The sequence below is a fragment of the Schistosoma mansoni genome, assembly GCF_000237925.1.
Source record: "Schistosoma mansoni, WGS project CABG00000000 data, supercontig 0013, strain Puerto Rico, whole genome shotgun sequence".
Classification (NCBI taxonomy): Eukaryota; Metazoa; Platyhelminthes; class Trematoda; order Strigeidida; family Schistosomatidae; genus Schistosoma; species Schistosoma mansoni.
Window position 1 is genome coordinate 478,742 of NW_017386025.1, and position 23,831 is coordinate 502,572.

The 23,831-nt window shown below is 31.0% G+C and overlaps 2 protein-coding genes across 2 annotated transcripts in view; both read left to right on the plus strand.

Moving 5' to 3' along the window:
* Positions 1 to 332: 332 nt before the first annotated feature.
* On the plus strand, positions 333 to 7,547 carry Smp_168910 (hypothetical protein; the record flags this gene model as incomplete). The annotated part of the gene is made up of 4 exons (XM_018790824.1): positions 333 to 586; positions 2,827 to 3,086; positions 3,886 to 3,959; positions 7,437 to 7,547. The coding sequence occupies 4 exons, from the start codon at positions 333 to 335 to the stop codon at positions 7,545 to 7,547; spliced, it is 699 nt and encodes a 232-aa protein (XP_018645844.1).
* Positions 7,548 to 8,465: 918 nt separating this feature from the next.
* Positions 8,466 to 23,831, plus strand: part of Smp_085990 (hypothetical protein) — a gene marked incomplete at both ends in the record, with an annotated part of 49,071 nt that continues 33,705 nt past the window's right edge. Inside the window, 7 exons of the mRNA XM_018790825.1 lie at positions 8,466 to 8,499; positions 8,608 to 8,824; positions 11,036 to 11,283; positions 12,883 to 13,343; positions 15,521 to 15,665; positions 16,970 to 17,328; positions 22,622 to 22,832. Of these exons, the coding sequence (XP_018645845.1) occupies positions 8,466 to 8,499; positions 8,608 to 8,824; positions 11,036 to 11,283; positions 12,883 to 13,343; positions 15,521 to 15,665; positions 16,970 to 17,328; positions 22,622 to 22,832 (1,675 nt within the window). The remainder of the gene's footprint in view (positions 8,500 to 8,607; positions 8,825 to 11,035; positions 11,284 to 12,882; positions 13,344 to 15,520; positions 15,666 to 16,969; positions 17,329 to 22,621; positions 22,833 to 23,831) is intronic.

Consider the following 23,831-nt stretch of genomic DNA (forward strand, 5'->3'; position numbering starts at 1 on the left):
ATGTGAGCGTCAGACTGTGAATCGGGAATTTAACGGTGTAACACAAATTACTATTTGAAGTTCTGAAGATCGATATTATGTGGGGTTGTGTAGATGCATTTCTAATTATTACGAAATATAAAGAAACCATCACATGTTAATTATTTTTTATGGTTAAATTGCAAAACCAAACAATAATTAGTTTTACGTAATGAGACATTATTATTTTAAACATCTGGATCGTTCTCTTGCCTGGAATTAATCACACATGATAATTGGTGTTTTTTAAAAGGACATTTTTGATAAATACTGATTAGATAATGATTCTTAAACTGTTCAGCTTATAGCAATGGATGTGCTTATATCTTTTAGGAATCATTCCTAAATGGGCAAATGAAGTCGGAAGAAATACAGATCTTGTCACATTTGGATCAAATTATGAATGCCCAAGAGCTGCAATTATTAGTCTTATGAGTATGAAAAGTTTAAAAGGTCTTAAATCTCATGTATCAAGATCTGAACTAAATACTACAATGTCTACAAAAATCGCTTTCCCAAATGACAGACTTGCCAGTATTAGACCAGCAAATAAACGTGAAGAATTCAAGTAAGTAAATGTAAATCACCTTTTCGTCCAAACATTCAATTTATTTCTGACTGAGCTACTTACATTCGTTGTTCACATTGATACCAGGAGTAGTTTTTTCAAATACTTTATTGAATATCAACAGACTAAATTCTACTTGAATCTTCAGAATATATGTTGTATGTGAATTATGTATTAGTTTCCATATTTTTATATCAAAGACATGTATTTTGGAAGCAAGATCACAACAACATTGTAATAACAAGAAGCCAAAATGTATTTTCATTTGTTTGTAAGATACCAAATACCATTTGTGTAACTTTTCCTTCAATGCATTTTTTTAGTTCAGCATCAGATCTTATTATTGAAGCCCAATTAGATAAAAAAACAGGTATCATAATACAAGTTTATCTAAACTGTAACATTTCTAACTGATTGTTTCTTCATTAATTACAGTCAAACCCATCTAGTTTGATAATTTAGTCAATTACTTTAAACGGTCTTAGAAGGTTATAACAAGTATGGTTAACTCTTGAAGTTAAACATTTACACCTTTACATTATTCTGGGTAAACATTCACTACTTGATATTTAAAAACCATCCATATATATCAGTAAATAGTCATCTGAGAATATAATAATGAAAGTATATTACCTGTATCTGGATTACAATTTGGAAACTTGTAATGGTGTCATTTGTTAAGAAATGTACACTGAGAGAAACACATTCAGAAGTTATATATTTTATCAGAAGGGGTTTTTTGGAGATTACAGTATTTTTCATAGTTGAAAGCATGATTCAATTGAATCTAGGCAGGACTGCTGAGGAGTTCCACAATAGGATGAAATGGCTGTCCAGTGCTTCCAGGTTTTCCTTGGTGGTCTAGCTTCAATTGACTCATGCTTTCAATCATATATTTTAATTAGTGGTTTATTGAGAATTTATGATATTTCTATAAAAATTTCACCATAAGAAATCGCTGGTAGAGGAAGTTAGTGAAAATAATGAACAGTTATGTGATTGTAGTTTGAGTTCATTAGCGAATATCAATAACTCACAACAGAGGTTGACTATTATGGAAATAACGAAATAAATGCCAAATATTCTGTATATGGTTTAAATAGTCATCATTATTTTAAAAGCGAATTTCGCTTTCATTTAAAAGACGATTGAAAATAAGAAACCACTAGACCCCACCTGCAATATGAGAGTCAGTAGTTTCAAATGTAATCAGTTTTTGAAATACTGTGATGTTGATGAATTAGCTGATTCCATCGGTCACGTCATCATACTAGGACAACAGGAAGATCATTTTAAAGTGATTTACCAATGAATGAGCGATTACCATTCGGATTATTAGTATAAAGTACAAACAAACTACTAACATGGTTATGTAACCATCGCAGTTTGCTGATATGAATTACTGACGATACTATTTCACATATATCACTATGTCGCTCCCATTTGTTTTGCTTGAGTATAGCTTGTAAGGTAGTTTATCCTTCATTTATTGGAAAAGTGTTATACATACGAGACAGCATTAGTTCTAAACTATGAATCTCGGTCAAAAAACAAATATAGACCGTAAGAAACATGTTAAGTCATTTTGATATTAGTTACTGAATACTAGTAACATAATTTAATACACAAAAAGGAAACGAATATGAAAGAAACGGAGATGAAAAGAACAAACAAAATGAACAAGGTGGTTTAAATAAAACATTAATGTTAATAATTATTAGAATATATTTTCAAAATGTTCACTATTATGGAAAGTCGACTTCAAAAATTAACCATTTAACAGACCTATATTGTTTAAAGTAAATTCACTCAAGGCTTGGATGTATATCAAACAACTAATCAGTCATTCATAATGAATTTAGAACATTACATGAACTCCTATCGTCCCGTTTTGTTACATCATACATCAGCACGGAGAGAGAGAGAAATAAGTAACAAGATAAAAGGATAGGGAAATAATTGGTATCATCTATAGTGAAAATCTAAACAGTAGAATAGATTCCATATGAAACAAATGAGATCAAAAAGAGTAACAAAAATCTCAACAAGCAAACTATTTTAAAATATAGTTAACTTAAACTCTATGCGATTAATTGCTCATAAGTCAACTTTTGAGGAAATGCAGAATATACGGAGCATCCTAATCATTTCATAAATATTGTCTTTAGAATGTAATATGTTTGATAATATGAGGAATAAAGTATTCATATTAGTTTTATTCTTTCTGTTTTTAATCATAGAACTTTATATTGTCGTTTGACGAGATATACATATACAGATCGAGATTATGAATGGAATGAAGATGAGATGAATAGTATAAATGAGCGACAGTTAACCTATACTGATGTTTACCGTAGTCATGCTCAAACGATTGAACAAGCTCAAAAAGATCGTATATTAATGAAATGGAACAAACCACCAAATAACGGTTCAGTTTTAATGGAACTGGATAAAATATCACCGAAATTAAAAATTGAAAATTACGAAGAATTTCAACCAAGTAGTTAAATGTTAATAGATTATATTTGTCAGATTAAGTTTTCATAGGTACAGTTTAAGAAGTCTCTACATATGAGAACGTTTACATAAAGACTATATATTGATGAATATAACCATAGAATTGAGTAACCAATGACTGTCTAGGGTGTGAATAAAATTTGGTTGGGAGCAGTATATGCGTTTCTAAACCCTTTTAATTTATGCAGTACATGGTTCTGAAAGTTAACTGGATTGTATCTATAAATAAAGAATTAAATCCTTTCTGCCTCTTTTATTGAGTAACCATTATGTGTTCCAATATTCTCGGATATCAATGTATCTCTGTTTATCACAAAACGTACAATTAAATATTTACTTATTTCTTGAACTATTACTTATTCGAGGGGTATGTTGAATAATTTTTGTCTGAATAAAACATTTCCTCGTGTCTGAGATCGAGAAACTATCTAGAGAACTACAGTTAATAGATCTGAAGTATTTCATAGTTATTCCTTGTTCGTTCTTTAACTTGTGAATGTTTTAATCGATATCACAATCCATGATATTACCATTGAACCTTATCCAAGTACACAAATCACCGGTCGCCTTCAAATACCAAACACCAAACAGCATACATCACAGCGTTACAATACCTAGAAAAGCAGCTGGATCACAACTTGATCATTTTAATTCAATTTGTACTAACTCATTGACAACACGACATTAGTTAGTAATAAGGTTGTTATTTATATTTGTCCAAACTCTTTTTACCTTTTGTTTCTTCAATATTATTCAACATGTATACATAATTATTCATATAGCTAGAAAACTACAACCAATTAATCCACTGAAGAACAGAACAAGCGATAATATAAAAGTGGAGAAAAAGAAGAAGGTATTTCATTGAATTGCTTGTCTTTCATTAATCTTGTTTAAGCGTTTACATGAAAGATGGTTATTGTGAAATAAAGCTGTTTTTAATAAAAAGAATCTTCATTGTACAGTCTAGAGTATACGATTAGTGAAATTCATTGTAGAACTATCGATATGAATTTCTAAAAAGAATAGGAAATTAAGGAAAATGAATCAACTTATATCAGTTCAAGAGGAGAATCATTTCTAAATTACAATGTTTTAGGCAAATCCTAATTGCGAATTATCTACAGATAATGAAGAGCTAGTAACAGAAAATGAGTTTAACAGATAGAATTTATATAATCATGAATATCTTCTCTTTTTTCACTGTCAACATCCCGCTAGATGAAGCTGATTTAACTTATGGTTATAAATTTATGTTCACGCATTTGATTATAGGTTACTGAAAATGTTCATTATAAGTTCACTTGGTATTGTTTACTTGTATCTTCCCATTGTTATTTAGGACTGCATTTGATCAGTCTCTTGTTAGCATATGTGCATCCTGTGAGGACTGCCTCGATATTGCTTTAAGCCACAAGCATTATAAGCAAAGATGGATAGTGGATTGCAGTGGAATCCAGGACGCGCGTTTCGCCCTATTCGGGACTCAGTTGGATGTGCCTAAATCTCAGAGTTGATGTTCTCTCTGATTATAATGCTTGTGAATTAAGGTTATATCGATGCAATACGCACAGTATGCACATATGGCAATAAGAGACTGACCAGCTACAGACCTAAAAATCAATGGGAAGATTCAAGTAAACAATACCAAATGAATTGAAACTTCACCCCATCGCACAAGCAAGTAGCTATCAGAACTCGGTAGGTAAGTGGATAACGCGATGGCGTTTAAAGCGAAAGGTAATGGGTTCGAGTCGCAGAATGAACATCAACTCAGAGATGCAGGTAAATCCAACTGAGTCTCAAATAGGACGAAACGTGCGCTCTTTATTCCACTGCTAGTCACTGCCCATCTTTGCTTATGTATATTTAAGTGAATATTTTATCGAAATTTGAATGATTAGCTTAATAGAAACTAGGAACTAAGTAGTATATAAAAGACATTAAATGTAATTATTATCATATTTGAAATAAACTTAATAATCAATATTCAAATAATTTCAATATTTCTTTTAATAAACTGACAAACATTTCTTTAGAAGAATAATCGTAATCCAATAAAATAGAATTTTCATTATCCCCATAAAGAAGCTCAATACAATTTGTTAAGAGAAACATTGTGACTATTTAAATTTCAATCGTTAGTATTTACCAGAAGGGGTTTTTTGTGGAGATTTTAGCAATTTTATAGTTGAAATCATGAGTCAATTGAAGCTAGACCACCATGAAGAACCTGGAAGCACTGGACGGCCGTTTCGTCTGATTATGGGACTTCTCAGCAGTGTGCACCCACGACGACGCCTTGCGAGATTCGAACACAGGACTTATCAGTCTCACGCTTGAGCGCTTAACCTCTAGAATCATTGAGCCGACATCCATTGGTGTTAACGTCTAACTTCAACCAATCCACGAAATTAAGCAACCGTTCAACATTGTCTTCAGTGAGTTACTATCTCACAACAGACCTGGTTAAAGTCCACTGGTCACTGCTTCTCACTAGAATTCTAGGAAATATCTTTTGAAGCTAGTCACTAGTAAGTATATGATAGGACGAAACGGCCGTCCAGTGCTTCTAGGTTTTCCATAGTGATATAGCTTCAATCGACTTATGATTTCAACTATAACATTAGTATTTAATCAAATAAAACTTTTAAATTTAATAAAATATATTCCCAAATTTCATTATAATAAACAAAATTGGTAACATATATGAAATCATACTTTGTTACCGTTTCGTTTTATCTAAAAATGCCTTATAGTATATTTATTTCAATGATTTCCTTATGCTGATTAATATCTGCAACCGTTGGCTATAAATATTTGATTACATTGTAAATTATGAAGACTTTAATCAACGAATATATTCGACAGATCTTCTATACTTTTTATTTCTTTGTAATTTTTTTAAACAGCCTGAAAGAGTTCTGTCGTTAAAAATGGTAACTAAGAAAAAAGTTAATGATGAGTGTAAACGTAAACTTTCTGTCAGTGATATAAATGAACTATCTATTTGTAAGTTTTATTTTTGAATTACTGTTTTTCAACAAGAAAAATTTGGTCAAATTTCCACAACCATATAACTTATTATAATAGTTATTTCCTTTTATATACACATTATTCCACTACAGAAAAGTCTTAGTAATTGAATAAAGTCTAGATATACTGTCATCATCTGTAATATGGTCCAATGTAATAAGTTTAACATTGAAGAGAATGACCTATCTTGTCTTTAATTTCGTTAGAAGATTAATGCTGAATTCGTTGGCATATATATATATATATATATATTTATAAAGCTGGATCTATGAACATGATACTTAATTATCAGAGTGTTATGATGAACAACATCTACTTGCCCAATATAATGTATAATAGGAATAGAAGTTTCGAAAAAAAGTGCTCACCAATGACCAGCTTCGAGAGGTAATTCTCGGAGTTCTAATAAGAAGACATGACAAATGGAGTTCTACAGTGTCGAATTCGAGGTACTTACTCACCGAAGACGAGGGACAATGGTTGCGCAATATCATGGATTGGTTGAAATTAGACATTAACACCGTTGGGTGCTGGCTCAAGGGTCTAGAGGTTAAGCGCTCGCGCTCGAGACCGAAGGTTCTTGGTTCGAGTCTCATGCGGGGGATGGTGGATGCGCATTGCTGAGGAGTCCCATACTAGGACGAAACGGCTTTCCAGTGCTATCAGGTTTTAAATGGTTGTCTAACACTGGTCGGTTCATTATCTCCTTTAATATTTCACATCTTTCATACAGATATTAGTAATTTGGATTACACTGTTTAATAAAGACTAGTAAACTCAGTTGATCGCATTAAAGTTTATTCTTCTTAGCCACTAAGAAATACTCAACATCATCATTATCATAAGCATTTACCATCGAACATCTAAACAGTTAGTTGGTGGAAAGTTAGAAAATTCGCCAAATATTTTTCAGTTTTGCTTAAAAACCAACCTATGGAGAAACGTACACAAATATGAACATAAGATTAATTAAAATTTAATCTATACATCATTCGAATATTTGGTTGTTTAGTAAGATAGTACTTTATACAATTCTCAGAGATAGTGAAATACTAGCCTTAATATGATATACTTCACTCAGATGATAGAGAATATCTCTAGCTTAAGATTAGGATATTGAAAGTGTTGTGAACTCTGAGATCACAGACCAATACACCTCTATTCATTCATTTGAAACAAATATATTTATTCCTATCATTAAACAACCTACATCCGCTATAAGTTGGATAATACATGAGTGATTAGGCATGTAATAGTTTAGAGGATTTTATTATGTTTTCTTTATGTTGATGTTCAGTTTGAAAACAGTGAAAACTACAACCCAAATGTTACTAATTTCACTTATCATCATTTGTATCAGATCAAATCTCAAAACTTAAAGTTGTATGATTTCGAGAAAACAGCATAAATCTCCATACCATCACACCTAAAACAGGTTCAGCTTACTGGAACCGTCATTTAAGAAACTATATAAATGTCAAATAAAAGACATTTATTGCCAGAAATGCTGTAATAACCAACTACGTACGAGATTTTATTAATTATATGAAATCTTTGTAGTCATGTGTGAGCAATGAGTTTGTGTTTACTTTCGGTCTTGAACACTTAATCGTCTACAATGCTATAGAAAAAGTATATATATGTATCTCTAATCCACATCAGTCCTATAATTGATAGAATATACGATTAAATATATCAGGGTGAGGGTTTGTGGAGATTGTAGCAATTTAATTGTTGAATTCATTAGTCGATGTAAGCTAGACTACCATTGAAAACCTGGTAGTACTGGAATGCTGTTTCGTCCTAGTATGTAGCTCCTCATCAGTGCGCATCCACGATCCCACACATGAGACCCGAACCAAGAACCTTTGGTCTCGAGCGCGTACGCTTAACCTCTAGACCATTGGACCGGCATCCAGTCGTGTTAATGTCTAATTTCAACCAATCCATGATATTGCGCGACCGTCCACTATTGTCTTCACTGAGTAACTTTCTCACAACAGACAGTAGATACACACTACTGCGGAGTCCCATACTAGAACGCAATGACCGTCTAGTGCTTCCACGTTCTCATTGATGATCTAGATTAGATCAACTCATGAATTCAACTATTAGATTAAATAGATTTTATTTCATGACTGAATATGGATTTAGATTTAAACCGCTGACTATTGAAACTTGCACATGACTGGACATTAATAAAAGCAACGATTCATCGACTGATCTAAAACAACACACTCAATAAATAAAATAGAAGAGCTTTTTAGAGTCTAATCCAAATACAAACGATATATGTAGAAAACAATCAAAAATATTAAAACATGAAATGATTGATGTTAGAAATAAAGATGGAAATACAAGTAATGTAGTTTGTTGAACCATAGTGGTAATTCAGTATGCAAACCCCCTCATTATAAATATGTTTCTCATTTTCTATATAATCTTTTTATTGTAATTTTGGTCTATAGTTCCAATAAATATTGATTATGGAAATATTTGTCCAAATATAGAATCAACAAAATTTATTACAATCAAAAATCCATTAAATCAATGTATTTCATTAAAATTGGATATAATACTTGAAGAATTGAAACCAACTACAGTAAGAAATTATATAATTCAACCAAAATCAATAATTGAAATACCAATTACAATAAAAATTACAAAAATATCTAATTTTCAATGGTAAGTTTACTCGTGTTGATTCCCAAGAAATATACTGTAGTAATAGTCAAAGAATGTATTTTCAATAGAATTAATAATATTATATAGTTGAGATCATGAGTAAATTGTAGCTAGACCACTATGGAAAACCTGGAAATACTGGACGGCTGTTTTGTCCTATTGTGGGACTCTTCAGCAGTGCGCGTCCACTATCCCACCTCGCGAGATTTGAACCCAGGACCTATCAGTTTCGCGCGCGAGCACCTAACCGATAGACCACTGAGCCGGCATCTAACGGGAATAAATAATAGCAATTTTAAGTTAATCATAAAATCAATTAAAACTGCAAATAATGTAGTGAGAGAGTTGTACATTTATAAAAATATTCTTTTACGATAGAACAAAATGACTATATCCTACTATTTTAGGGATAAAATATTGTAGTAAATTATCATCACTGATATTTTATCTTATGAATACATCCCGTGGGTGAACTCAAGGAAGTTCTACGAAGCTCAGAAAGAGCTAAAGACTTTCTATCCAATCATTTTTGGAAGAACGTTCCAGAATCTCGACGTGTAGCTTTTTTATTGGACGAATGTTAAAAACCGCCGTATGTGAATTGAATGACTTTAATGATTTCATTTCTACTAAAAACTATAGATACCTGAGAGTTTTGTACCATATTTGACACTGTTTGTAATAACATTCCTCCTCACCCGTCTTCTGTCTTCTAACTTGTGACTTGGAGAGTTCTAGAGTTCGAGTGCTCAAGTGGTACACGGTATAGCATGAATCTAAGCTCTAGATATATGTCATAGTGAATAACTGACTTTAAATCATCTGAAATCTACTGGTCAATAGTTGCACTTAACCGTTTTAGATTAGAGGTTCTAAGAACTTTGAATAATTTTTTTGAATATTTTCTTAAATTTCAGATGCTACTTTCTGTTTTATACCACAGTTTGGTTAAATTATTCTGAGAGGTGATGTTTAAATAAAATGTTGGAGAAGGTTAAAAACTAATTTGTTGTGTAGTAATTTAAGAGGTTTTTAACGAGGACTAAAATTGTCGAAATATAATTTTCTTTCTTGACAGTTTTTATAAGTTTTTGTTACTCATGTAGTTTACAAGCTAATAAAGTAAATACTAGTTACTAGTTCCAAGTACAGTGATTAAAATTTGTTTGTCATTAAAGTGACATCTTCTGGTTAGTATACAAATTTAACCGCTAAGTTGCCATCATTATCTCGAAATTTCCCAGGTTTCCAATTTTGATTTCATTGAAAGTAAAGTGCCTTACAGAGGTTTATGAAGATACGTAGGACCTTCCTAATGTTCAAGTGTTCATTTATGTTGATGCTTTTTAATCCATGATGTATTTAGTGAGAGTCAGCATTGTCGGAATTATGAAAATCAAATTTTTTATCTTTTAAGTAAAAGACGTTCATACTGATTCAATGTACAAATAAGCAATCCTCGACTGGGATTTTCTTAATGATGTTCATTTCAGCATTCTATCCTGTCAGTAGCTTAACTATGTACCTAACCTTATCGCTAATTAATAACAGCAAGTTGGCAGTATTATGATTTATGACAAAATAATTAAAACAAACGGATAACATTATCATTTAAAAAGAGGATTTCTGACAACCGTTTAGATTTACTATGGTAAGGTTGTTTTAGATACCCAAGCATTCAACGAATTTACTAGAATGTCTGTACACATTTTTGGAAAATGTTTTGTCTCTTGGATTCAGTTTGGGAATTTTCAAAATTGACAGTTATGCGTGTCACTAATTTAGAACAGAAATTCAATATTGTATAATTCTGAGACATTTGAGAGTATATGTAGCTTAAGTGGATGATTTTGGTAAGGCTTCTTTTAGATGGACAATTACAGCTTCACAATTAAACCATGCAGAGATTGAAATTCATCAAAATGTTTTAAAACTATAACAGTCTGTATCGTAGAGCTGCTTATTATTATACATGGCTAGTTTTCTCTTTTATGTCTCATATGTCAGATAGCTCCATACTGTAATAATACACTGCGTACGTAATAAGTAACTCAGCTAATTTACCTTATTTGGCATCTTTAGGCGTTTATTTTAGCTTCTAGTAAATGAAAATTAACTCATCCACAAGTTGATATTAACACTATTAACTTTATAAAAATATCCCCATAATTTAGTCGAATATTTCTGTAATTTATTTAAATAAAAATTCAGCAATTTAGGTTTCTCATTAAATGATCAACATAAAAGTAACCTGGTTATATGTGCAACAGTTGTACCAATTCAACTGGTTCTTACACCATCTACAGTTGAACTCACTTCTGCTAATCTGTCATACGGTTTAATTAGAACAAGTGGTATGTGTGGATATGCTACATTGTATAATCCGTTACATGCTTCAGCAAGATTTTGTTGGCAAACATTAGGTGATCAAAATCCTTTTACAATATGCCCAAAAAAAGGTGAGCAGTTATTTTTTTTCTTCAGTTCTCTAAACTCTTTTTGTAGAGATTCAATACTAGCGTTTATGCTGATCTAGAAAACATTTATAATTTTCAAACTAATCAAAAGATCCAATGATTTTAAGTTGTCCTGACAATACCCGAAAATAACTAACCCTATTATTGCAAATAATAACAGATTTATGAACTACATTTGTTTGAAAAGATTGATAACATACCAAAGTCCATTCATGATCGATGATTATTTAGTGCCTGCATGAGAGTAGACATCTTACTACTGCTTTAAGTGTTATAATTATCGTAGTTTTATTCACTTTTATGTTCTTTTGATGCTTTCACAAAACCAATATATTTTTTAAGTGTAGAAAAAAGTTCCATTATAATTACGTACAATAAATACTGAAGATGAATCCATTTAGGAATAAATCAGTGCAATCGTTTTCTTTGAAGTGATAACATAGCGTTTATACAATTAAATAAATTGAATAGCATATAGTTCAACAATCAAATGTTTATCTACAATAATAGAAAGCAATCAAAATCAGATATGACTTCATTATGGTAGTACAATATTCACTACTTGTTAAATACAACCATTTAACAACGAAAGGTAATCCAGGCGATATTCAGTCACTTAGACTAATGACCACATTGGAACGGTCAATGGAATTCAATGTGTAATAAGTACAGTACAAATATAAAGTTAGTCACTATTCAGTAAATGAACGATGTAAGCATGCGACATTCGAAGTCAAGCCAAATGGAGCTAGATACATTGAAATAATACCAACAATGCATAAAACATCAGGAACGGAATCAAAACTGGATCATTTCGTTTCGCCTAGAGTAACACATATTTTTGTTGTATGAATGCAAAAAGTAAGAACTATTTCACTTAATACAATAAAATAAACCAATTATTCCTTTATCAAACAGAAAATAAGTACATATAAAAGAACTTTCGTCTAAATTAGAGCGAATAGTTTCACATTATTTGGGCGCCGAGTTGATGTAAGACATTAAATAGGAATAGTATATTTATCAGAAGGGGTTTTTGTGGAGATTTAGTATTTTCATAGTTGAAAGCGTGAGTCAATTGACCAGGGAGTCCCACAGTAGGACGAAACGGCCGTCTAGTGCATCCAGGTTTTCCCTGGTGGTCTAGCTTCAATTGACTCACGCTTTCAACTATGAAAATAATATATTTGTAAAATCTAAGCGAATGAATTTGAAGTAAATCCAACGTTTAGCCTAGCAATCTGGATATTCAATAATTTTGATGTTTGATTATATTTCCTTGAAAACGCTTGGACCAGATTGCCAGGCGCAAGCATTGGATTTACTTCAAATTCATTCGCTGAGATTTTACAAATATATTATTCTTATTTAAGAAAATAAGTACCTATAGATTGTAGGGTTCTAGGAATCTCTAATTTCACATTCCTTACGAAAATAGACTTCATTTCACTTGTATATGCACAAGTTGAGTTTAATTTCAGATTTATTATTGGAACTTCAAACTTGACTTATTTACACATTCGTATTCTATAATAATAATATCTTTAAGACAATACAATTCATTTTGTTTCTTCTTTATAGGTGTAGTAGAACCATTTTCTTCATTAAATTGTGAAATTGTCTATTATCCAAATATTAACACTACAATGGAGGGCAATTTTCATTTAAATCTACTAGATGTCAATGAAAACCAATCTAATACATTGTCGACAACAATAAATAAATTTGATGATAATCACAAAATATTGGAACTATCATGTATTGCAAAATTATTACCCAGTAAACTATCGTTTTCTACACGTCGACTACCACTTGGATCAGTTGCTCATGGTCTACCTTGTACACGTCAGATAACTATATTTAATTTAGGACAAAATCCTATCCTATTTTATATTAATCAAGAATTTAAAAGTGTTGTAAATCATAACGGTAGTATTCCATCTTATATGCATAGACTATCAAGAGCTTTACCAGCAAGAGTTGAAATTCAAGTCAGTCCGGTAGAAGGGGAAATACCAGTTGGTGGTGAGACTAATTTAAAGGTAATGTGTTTTGTTGTAAAACACTTTTCTTGTTGTATAAAATGTTTGTGACTTGTTAAGCACTTTAAATGCAGTATGATCCCTACATAATTTTAAAATTTACTTGGTCGGTTTAATATATTTTATAGATGTATCTAAATATTACTGTATACTTGAGTAAAGCTTGATGAACATCTAGTTATAAATAATCTTATTTACTTATGTTTTCTGATTCAAAACTTTAATAAACTATCAACTCATTATTGACCTTCCGTGGTTCACTTAACAGACTATTTAAGAAACACATACAGATAATAAATCTTACTGTTTCATTGATAGTGTCCGGGAAATATCTAACTTACTAGTATCAGTCCACTATTTTTACTACTCAAAAGGTTTTGCTCCTTTGTTCATTGACTAACTCAGTACTACAACCAGTGTTTAATTAATACATATTTTCTTGTCGTATCTTGTATTGTGATTTTTTAAGTATCACGTTACAATATTTCGTTTCCTACTGAGTTGGAATGTTTCTTTTACTTTTTAAGGGAATTATTGTCTACTTGTATTATACGATGTAGCTGATCCTCTTCAAAGAGCGTTTAACATCATTTTATGAACTTTGCTGAAAGTGGTTAATCACACGACCACTCACCATCTTTACTCTGGATCATCAGGAAAACCAAACTTGATCCTTTTGAGTATTATTAACGTTTGAACATACTGATCTGCAGTGAATTTGATCAAGCGTCAATCAATATTTGTAGCCAGATAAAAATAGGTTACAGACATGTGATAAATAAGATAAGAAGTGTACACACATACGATCATATAAAAACAGTCAAGATGAATAAGTGAATAATTAACAAGGTCAAAACTTGACTCACGAAGAATGGATAAATTGGTCTGTCTAGAAGCTGGAATAAGGTATATGGGCTTAATATAGCAACCGACACTACATACGTTCAATCAAACTGACCATCCGTAAACATGGTCGATCGAATGTCTAAATTGCTGTAAGTAGGTAATGAAAGTATAATCAGCGTTTCTTGACCTTTTTTTGTATGTCCTGGCAATATATGTCATACAAATAAAAGGTTGAAAAAAGGTTTTGTTAAAAATCAGACCTCAACTTACCAGGAGAAGATTTATGAGCTAAGAAAAATATAAAAGCCTGATTTTGTGGTCGTCACAGTATGACCATATCAGACCAACTGATTATATATGATCTTACGATCCTGGAACAGTTGAGTTTTTCTAATTTATATAACGATGATAAAATGAATTCTAGAGCAATGTCATAAATACTTTGCATTTTGTACTTTGATTATAAGCAAGAGTATGATTCCAGCGTTCTATAGGTTTAAAAGAAAAAGATTGTTGAGGTAGAGAACTTAAATAATTAATTAAACAAACTTCCGATTTTCAAAATCTATGAACAGACTGCTGATCGATAGACGAATATAATGACACTATCTGTGCCACTCAAGACACTAAATTATTGACATAATCCTCCAAATAATTTAAAGTCGAAAACAAGATCACTTGTCTAAAGAATGAGTTTCTTTTATTGATATAATAACATACTTTTACACAAAATTTGAACATGAAATAAATATGATATGACGTAATAGGCGATTGGAGGAAATTAATTTGCAATTCATTCACCCTCCAATCATTTAAGACCAGACTGTAAGAGATAATCCTTGAACATCATATCAGAGAAACACACACATAAATCCCGAGGGACGCTCATATTTATTTCAGAATGACTTGATAAGTCTTCTTTTACAAATTAATCAGAAACTTACGCTTAATTCAAAATTAATATTTCAGTGTCCATGTATATGCCAAACATACTAATTTGTTTATCAATTACAACGTGTGAACATGACTATATTCAGCATAAAATGTCTAATCGTGCACTAGGACTTCAGAGATCTTACACTAAGCAGTGCATTTACTTTGCTCAGTTCTATCATATTTGTTGGACCAACATATGGTTATTATATTTCCCTGATAGTTGGAAGTTCAGTCAAATGTTCATGAAATGGTGTAAGATAAATATTACAATGAGCAAATATAGCTTCATGTTATCGATCGTAAACAAGATCGTTTTTCCGTACAATATCAGTATCCATTTAACTCATCAGAAAAATGTCATTCAATATTAATTTATTCTTTCATTTAAAATTAAGGTCACCTGTATACCGATTGGATTAGGTAAATTTGAATCGTCTGTAACATTAAGTACATATGATGGTCAGGATTTTAGTTTATCCGTATGTGGAACTGTACTTAGACCACAAATTCAGTTAACTCCAAACACTTTCGAATTTGGTGGTAAGTCTAGATATTCAGAATTTTTTTTCTCTCTATGTGCTCACTTTTTTTAATTGAAAGCAATAATATCAATTATAACCAAAATACATGGATAGGAAATTATTCCTCTTCTTATCGTCATGTAACCGTTGATTTTGATTGTGTTGTACAAAGAAGAAAGTTCAAATTCATTCAACTATACTTTCTGTAAACCAAAAAAACAATAATCTGAGTTAAGTAAGATAAGTTTATTTGTAGCGAAAGAGGACGCAAGTGGGAACAATTGAATTTAATTGAATATAAAACTACATAATATGTATATGAGAACCATACAGCAAATTCTTCTTTTACAAAATGTCAATCAATTGTCTCAAACTTGAGTATTCTTTCGTTTGAATGATTTTTTCCAAACAATTAGTAAAAATAGATACTAGAAGTGGTTCAATATTTAATCTATGTTCCCTTTAAATTGGTGTGTTAAGGAAATATTTTGATCAAAAGTCCCCGTTACATTAAAACGCCGTCCCTTGAAAAAAAGAGAAAATTGCCAATAAATACTCATCAGATTTTATACCTATAAGCCCAGATAAATGGTCCAAAAGATTAGCCACAGTCAAGGTGTAAACATATTTCAAATTTCCAGCATATGAATTAAGGAATTAATATTAAAATGACCAGTATAAAATGTTCGCTTGAATCAGTTTATACGTCGATTGAGACTGTAGTGATAATAACCAAAACGAATATAGGTTACTTATGGTGAGACAAATAATAGTACAGTTACAAATCAGACCGGTTTTTTAGTTTGCCGATTACGCAATTTTCGGGGCAGTTACCTAGCGTAAGCAATGGATGGGGGTTGCACAATATCTTCAACTGATTAAAGTTGGATATTAAAATCACTAGGTCCCGGTTTAGTGGTCTATAAAATAAGCATCTGCACTTGAGACTGAGGGTCGTGCGTTTGATTTCCAATTGCAAGTTCATGGATCCCCACGACTTAGGATACCCGATCTTGAACGAATTATTTACAAAGTGCTTTTACATTTTCAACGTTAGTTTAACTAATATCATTTCGTGATTTAAACTATGAAAATAGTAAAATTGTTAATGATAATACTTTGGACGGGGAAATTCTCAGTTATGAAAATATGAACTGAACAGGTAAATACATATCAGTCGGATTCAGTCTTTTATATAATGACAAAATCATTGATTTGATGAACCTTATGAGAAATCATTTAGAAGAATTTTTTCTTGTTTATAACTTTACTTTTTGCTCAAACATCACAACAGACAGTATCATTTTGCTTTATTTTTTTCAGGTGTCAGAATTGGTTCAATGAAATCTCTTCCATTTGAGATTATCAACAATGGTATTACACGTGTATTAGTAGAAATACAATTAAAGAATTTTGATGAATTTCATATTTCCGATAATGTAAATTCATCTTCATTAGATGAATATATGAATGAACATATTTATACTACTGATAGAAGTCATTCAATTAGTAATAAATTAACTTCTTCATATTCTGAAGAATTCGATAATACATCTATAAATACTATCAAAGTTCCTCATTCTATCAGTTATTTAGAATGTGATAAATTAAATTGTCTTTATCATATTTATATACCACCTCAAAGTAAATGGATTGGTTATCTAATCTATAAGCCTAAAGATGTACGTTTTTTTTTCTATTTTAACATAATGTAAATATTAAAATTTTGCATAGTTTAAAACTAATTTACATATAATTGTTGGGATGATCCTGAAAATTTTCGTTACCAGTGCTTGAAGATAGCGAAAGAACCAGGAGATGACTGGGTGAAACATGCAGGAATTGTGAACCGAGAATATGAGAGGCTCAAGTTGTCTTCCATGACTTAAGACCAGTTTAAATGTCTAGTAATAATGAAATAAGCTAAATAGATTTATTATTGACTGGTATATAGGTATCATTACCAAAGTTTGATTTGATAATTCCGAATAAATTGAGCATTGGGTTGATTTGTAGTGTCGGTTGCTATGTTAAGCTCATATACCTTATTCTAGCTTCTAGACAGACCAATTTATCCATTCTTCTTGAGTCAAGTTTTGACCTTGTTAATTACTCACTTATTCATCTTGACTGTTTTTATATGATCGTATGTGTGTACACTTTTTATCCTGTTCATCACATGTCTATAACTTATTTTTATCCGGCTATAAATATTGATTGACGCTTGATAAAAGTGAGTTGGCTTATCCGCCATCTCCAATGCGTATCATCTTTGCTTCGCTCGCTGATATTTGCTCATGTGCTTATAACATTCTGGCCTGCGTTATTTGACAATAAACTGTATCTGCCACTTCTCTTTGCCTTCTGATTCTATGCATCGTTAAGACTTGTATTATAACGGTTATCGAGGTGAACGATTAACGAAGTACGGCACTACAGATTGTTATAAATAAAAACAATATATTTGTAATATCCCAATAAGTAGAAAAATTTAACTTTCTGACGTTTCGTGACTCAGTGTAAATCACTTCTTCAAAGAAAAAATGACCAAATCAAAATTAGTCCACGTTCAAATATTATTACTTACTACTGAAGAAGTGGCTTACACTGAGTCACGAAACGTCAGAAAGTTAAATTTTTCTACTTATTGGGATATTACAAATATATTATTTTATTCAATGGTATATTCTAAATTTGTCTTTTTAATATTTATTTAACATTGGAAAGTGAGTTTTTAACACAGAGATTTAAATGACCAATTTTGGGTAAATTACATGATGAATATATTTTTCACAACTTAGTGTAAGTCACTTCTCTAGATAACATGTAATGCAAGGACTAAATTATATACATTAGTTAGCATGTATAAACAAGTCTAGTTACGTTGAACTGTTATTAGTGATTTTATTTGGTAGTTTTCAATGTTTACAAAATAATTGAGTTATCTTCTTATATAGCTTAAATTTCCTTTGGCATGGGTCAAGATTCCAAGAGAAGACTCTTCAGTATAAATTCATCCCAATACACATAATGTAATCTATAGATAAAGTTCTGTCTTTTATTTCAATTGAGGCATTTCGAAATTTGTTAATTATTCTGTAAGAAGCTTTGATTCTTAGTAAAGGATTCTTTGTAGTTCGGTCTTACCTTGAAAGATACAGTAAAACTACTATGATAATCTATAATATTTTTTACTATTCTCCATCCATAAACATGCCGTTGCTACTTTGTTATATTTCTAACAATATTCGTTGGAAAATTATTAATTGTTGATTAGCATCAAAATCAATTAAATAACAACTAGGTTATTTATTATGTTGTTAGTTGCTACTTGAAATTTCCGAGATGACCATAACCGTTGGGTAATATAAGTGTTTGTTAACTGTTTTGCGATCAAATCACATTACATTCAATCATTACATTGTACATTCATACTTCTATTTCAGCCAGTCACAACGTATAACCTGGTACATATGTACATCAGTTGAAGTTCCTTCAACCCATTAATAAAGCAAGGTGAAATTGTGAAAGCGAATCCCAGAATAGTAGATATAGTAACAGTATTAGTGATAATAGAAAATATTAGGCATCGAATATATAATCCAAGAAAATATAAATTTGTTTAATTTAGATGGTTTGATGACTATTGTGACTTTTAGTTTTAATATAAGGAAGATATTGATTTCAAAGTGAATGATCCACATTAAATTAGATCTGTAATATAATCATTACATTTTGAGATTGTAATTAATACATGAAGTACAGTCGATAGGAAATAGTTTTGTTTCAATGGGTTAACTTTTATAAACTGAAGTTGATTGAAAAGTTATTTTTTTAAGAACTTTATATCGATTGTTTCATCATCTCTAAATAATCTAAACTTAAAAAGATTAATAGTTGAGATCATGAATCACTTGAAGTTAGACAACCATGGAGAACCTGAAAGCATCTTCTGTTCATGTCCTAGTGTTATCACCTTCTGCATTAAATGAACAGTCTCAATAGAGACAATTTCAAATGAATCTCATATTATTGTTCTGTACCATCTAATTTTACTTGAATAAATTCAATACACGTTTATAGTGATTTAATTAAATTATCGTTTTTGTTTATTTAAATACAGGTCTCATTTCATGATTTTGTACTTCCATTACTTATAAATAAACTTAATCCAAAACTTTTAAGTCAAAAATCTGATGATACCAATAATATTAATGTTAATAGTGAAGAAGAAACAATAATTGATAGTGAAACTGATTTAAAAATATCTATTCAAGATTATGAACCTAGAGTGATAGCTACAGCATTAAGACAACCTATTATCATTGAACCTCAAAATGGTATACTCAAATTTATTACTACATTAGATGATAAAGTTTCAAAATCAACAAATGTTTTATATCAGGTAAGTGACTTCTTTGATCATTAATACAGTTTTTCAAGTAGATAAGTCGATATTTTATTCTATAAAGTTTGATATTATGACTATTTCTAATAAGGATTATGAATTAACTTCCGGAAAAACGATGACGATTACGTTAATACTAAAGCCATATGATATTGAAACATCATTTGAAAGATATTTTTTGTTTCGAACAACTCACACAAAAATTATATGAAAGTAACTAATTAACAACAATTGGATAGAACTAGAAAGGAATGCTCAGGACAGAGTGAGTTAGAGAATGCTGGTCGTTGGCCTATGCTCCATTGAGAGTAACAGGTGTAAGTAAGTAAGTAAGTAAGTAACTAATTAGATTTCAAAAGTTTATTTATTTTGATCTTGCCACTGTTGAATATGTATATCGAACCACTGTTTTGTAAAGAAATTTCATAAAACCTATAGTATAAGTAAGTGAAAGGAACTTAAATATTTTGAATTCATTAAGAATTGTTTGTTTGAATCTTCCCATCGATTTGTTAGGACTGCAACTGGTCAGTCTCTAATTGGCATATGTGCATACTGTGCGTATTGCCTCGATATAGACTTAATTCACAAGCATAGTTTCATGAAAAAAATATGCATGAGTTAAAATTTCTTCATTATCTAAATGTTACTCGATGTGATTATAACAAGTTATATTCGCATTAGGGAAATTGATATTTTGATGAATTTTCGATTGTCTTTGTGAATTTTAAACAGTATTCCTCTAATCAAAGATGGATAGTAGCCAGCAGTGGAATCCAGGATGCACGTTTCGTCCTATTTGTGGCTCGTCAGTTGGATGTACCTGCATCTCATAGTTGGTGTTGACTCTGGGACTCGAACCTAGTACCTTTCGCTTCCAGCCCCATTGCCAGTTGCAGTTCTAAACATCAACGGGAAGATTCAAAAAAACAATACCAAAGGAATTGAAACTTCACCCCATTTCACAAGCATGTGGCTATCAGGACTCAGTAGCTGAATGGATAACGCGATGGCATTTGAAGCGAACGCTACTTGGTTCGAGTCGCACAGTGAACATCAACTATGAGATGCAAGTACATCCATCTGACGAGTCCCAAATGGGACGAAACGTGCATCCTGGATTCCACTGCTAGCCACTATCCGTTTTTGCTTCTTAAATATTTTAGTATATATTATTAACAAAGTATAAAAGTTCCATGTTTGATCATACGTCTAAACTATTAATGAGTTTGTAGGTATCCATTCCATGGTTGGAACTAATAGTTTCAAATAAATTGAACAATTGGTAGAAACGTATTACTGAATATTTATTTTGTGATATCCAAATGAGTAGAAAATTGTATTTCTGACATTTTGTGACTTAATTTAAGCGACTTCTTCAGAGTTAATAAATAACCGAAATAAAATTAACACAAGTTTAAACAGTGTGTAGGAAACAATTGCTTCCTACTCATCGGAATATCACAAAAAATTTACTTATTATCACATATCATAACGTTTAATATCTCTCAAACTGTGATGTTTAGACTTAAATTTATGTACAAAAATACGGTTCTGATATCGAATGTGGATACTTCGACTTACATACTTTTGCATTAAATTCAACATTGTTGATAGCTAACTGTCAAATACCAAAACATTTATACTTTAATAAACTTATCCTTCTCCATTTATAACATTTACTAAAATCTATACTTATTACTGTAAACTTAAGCTAATTCGAAAAACCACTAATCTCAATGTCACTAGTAATTCACAAGATTTGAAATAATTCCAAAGGTATCTCATATCTTCATTAGTTAAAGTAATTTGTGACCATAGAAGAGTGTTAACTGTTTGATTTCACATTAAGACTCACATTAAGATTCTCACTTTTCATAAATCAATAAGTGATTACTAATATTTACAAAACTAGTCTAATGTAAAGAAAATGTCTTTTACACAAATGTGTAAATATTGAAGGGACACGAACTGAGTTGATTAAAATGCCATAATGCCTTTGTATTAAATACCAACTGTTAGTGAGATTTAAACCTCAGTATTTTTTTTTGACTATAATGGCTTCTACAGAGTAGTCTGGTCAAGGTAACTAAGTAATATTATTCTTTGGTGCTTTACACTTTATAAATAAAAGGTTTGAGATATTTAACGAGATACTCCATCCTTTATACTTACATTTCCAGATCAAATAGTGTTAACAATTCATAAGGTCATACTTTAGGGAGAGAGTTTGAGATAAATTATAGGTCAAGAAGCTTTATAATTTCATGACAGTTAATGCCACTGGGTTATTAAAACATCTTGGAGTATCGTAGTCAATTATAAAGTATTCTATTTGAATCGTTTTTATACGTATTATAGTTGGCTTAAAGATCTTTGTGTTGAAACTAGAGTGACTTTTACTGATTAAAGTATTTTCAAGAAGTAAATATTGTTAAAAGAACTGTGAAATCAAATTCCTAAACAGAATAATACTAATAGCATAGATTAAACTATACATTACGTACTCATCTCATGGAAATTAGAACATACAAACTGCTTTCATATGTTGTATATATATGTTTTAGCATCTTTGTATAAAGTCACTAACCAATTTACCAATGAAATGGCATTTAGCCATACATAAAATTCAACGTTTCAATAAACGTGCCCATGGAAAATTGACCATATTCAATGCTCAAGGCATAGAAATACTGCCTGATTTAGATGGTTACATTAATGGGGATTTTGCAGAAAATGATGATAGAACAATCCATCTTGAAATTAGATTATATCCAAGTAAGTAAAATTAAATTTTTTCCATTGGAGGAGAGCATTCACTTACTTTTAAAGTAAACGTTCTTTACTTTGCACAATTTATTTGAAATAATCTTGTTATTCCAAACACTATCAGATGCTCTGAAGCGATAATCTGTTATCGCTAATGTTTTAAAGTGGACCTACTATTATCATATCAGATAATTTTATCACTTTAAATGTTGGAAGTCGAAGATAAAATTGACAAGACTAATTAGCTTAAAATGAGAGAGACCATTCATTATTACTTTTTACTATCATGCTCTCTGCATAAAAGTTATTTTGTTTTTCAGGAGTATTTGTGTCATAAACCTAGTTATGTTTTTTCGTAACCGTGACTGCCCAAAAGTTATTTATACCTGCGTTCTACTGTATGTAATTTGATAGTTGATTTTTAAAATCCTCAAGACATGTTTAGTCTCAATAATATTTTACACTACCTATAACCGTTTATCATTGTATTTGTAAGGACGGCTCGTCGGTAGACTCTAGGAAGCCTCAAGAAGCCCAGAAAGAGCCGCAGACATTCTATCCAATCACTGCTAGGGGAATATTCTAGAATGTCGACGTGTAGCTTCCCCATTGGATGGATAAGAATGACCCCTATTCGCCTATTGGTTGTCTGAAATGATGATTTACTCTCAGTCAAAAGCTATAAATACACGAGATTTCCGTACTATATTTTGACACTATTTTGGGGAATAAACTTCCTACTTACTAGTCTTTTGTCTTCTCTTTGCGACGTTGTGGGTTCTATAGTTCAAGCAGTCTAGTAGTATGCGGCATAGTAAGAATCAAGGCTCTAGATATAACAGTATTATTTACAAAACATTCAACGAAGCCAAAACTCATAGGGTTATGATTGTTGCAGGTTTCAATTTCAATGGTAACGTTACACAACATTAACTAGAGAACAAACAAATTGTTTCAAGCAGTCTTAACTGTCTCCTTAACACTCCAATTCATCCGAACTTAAAAGTA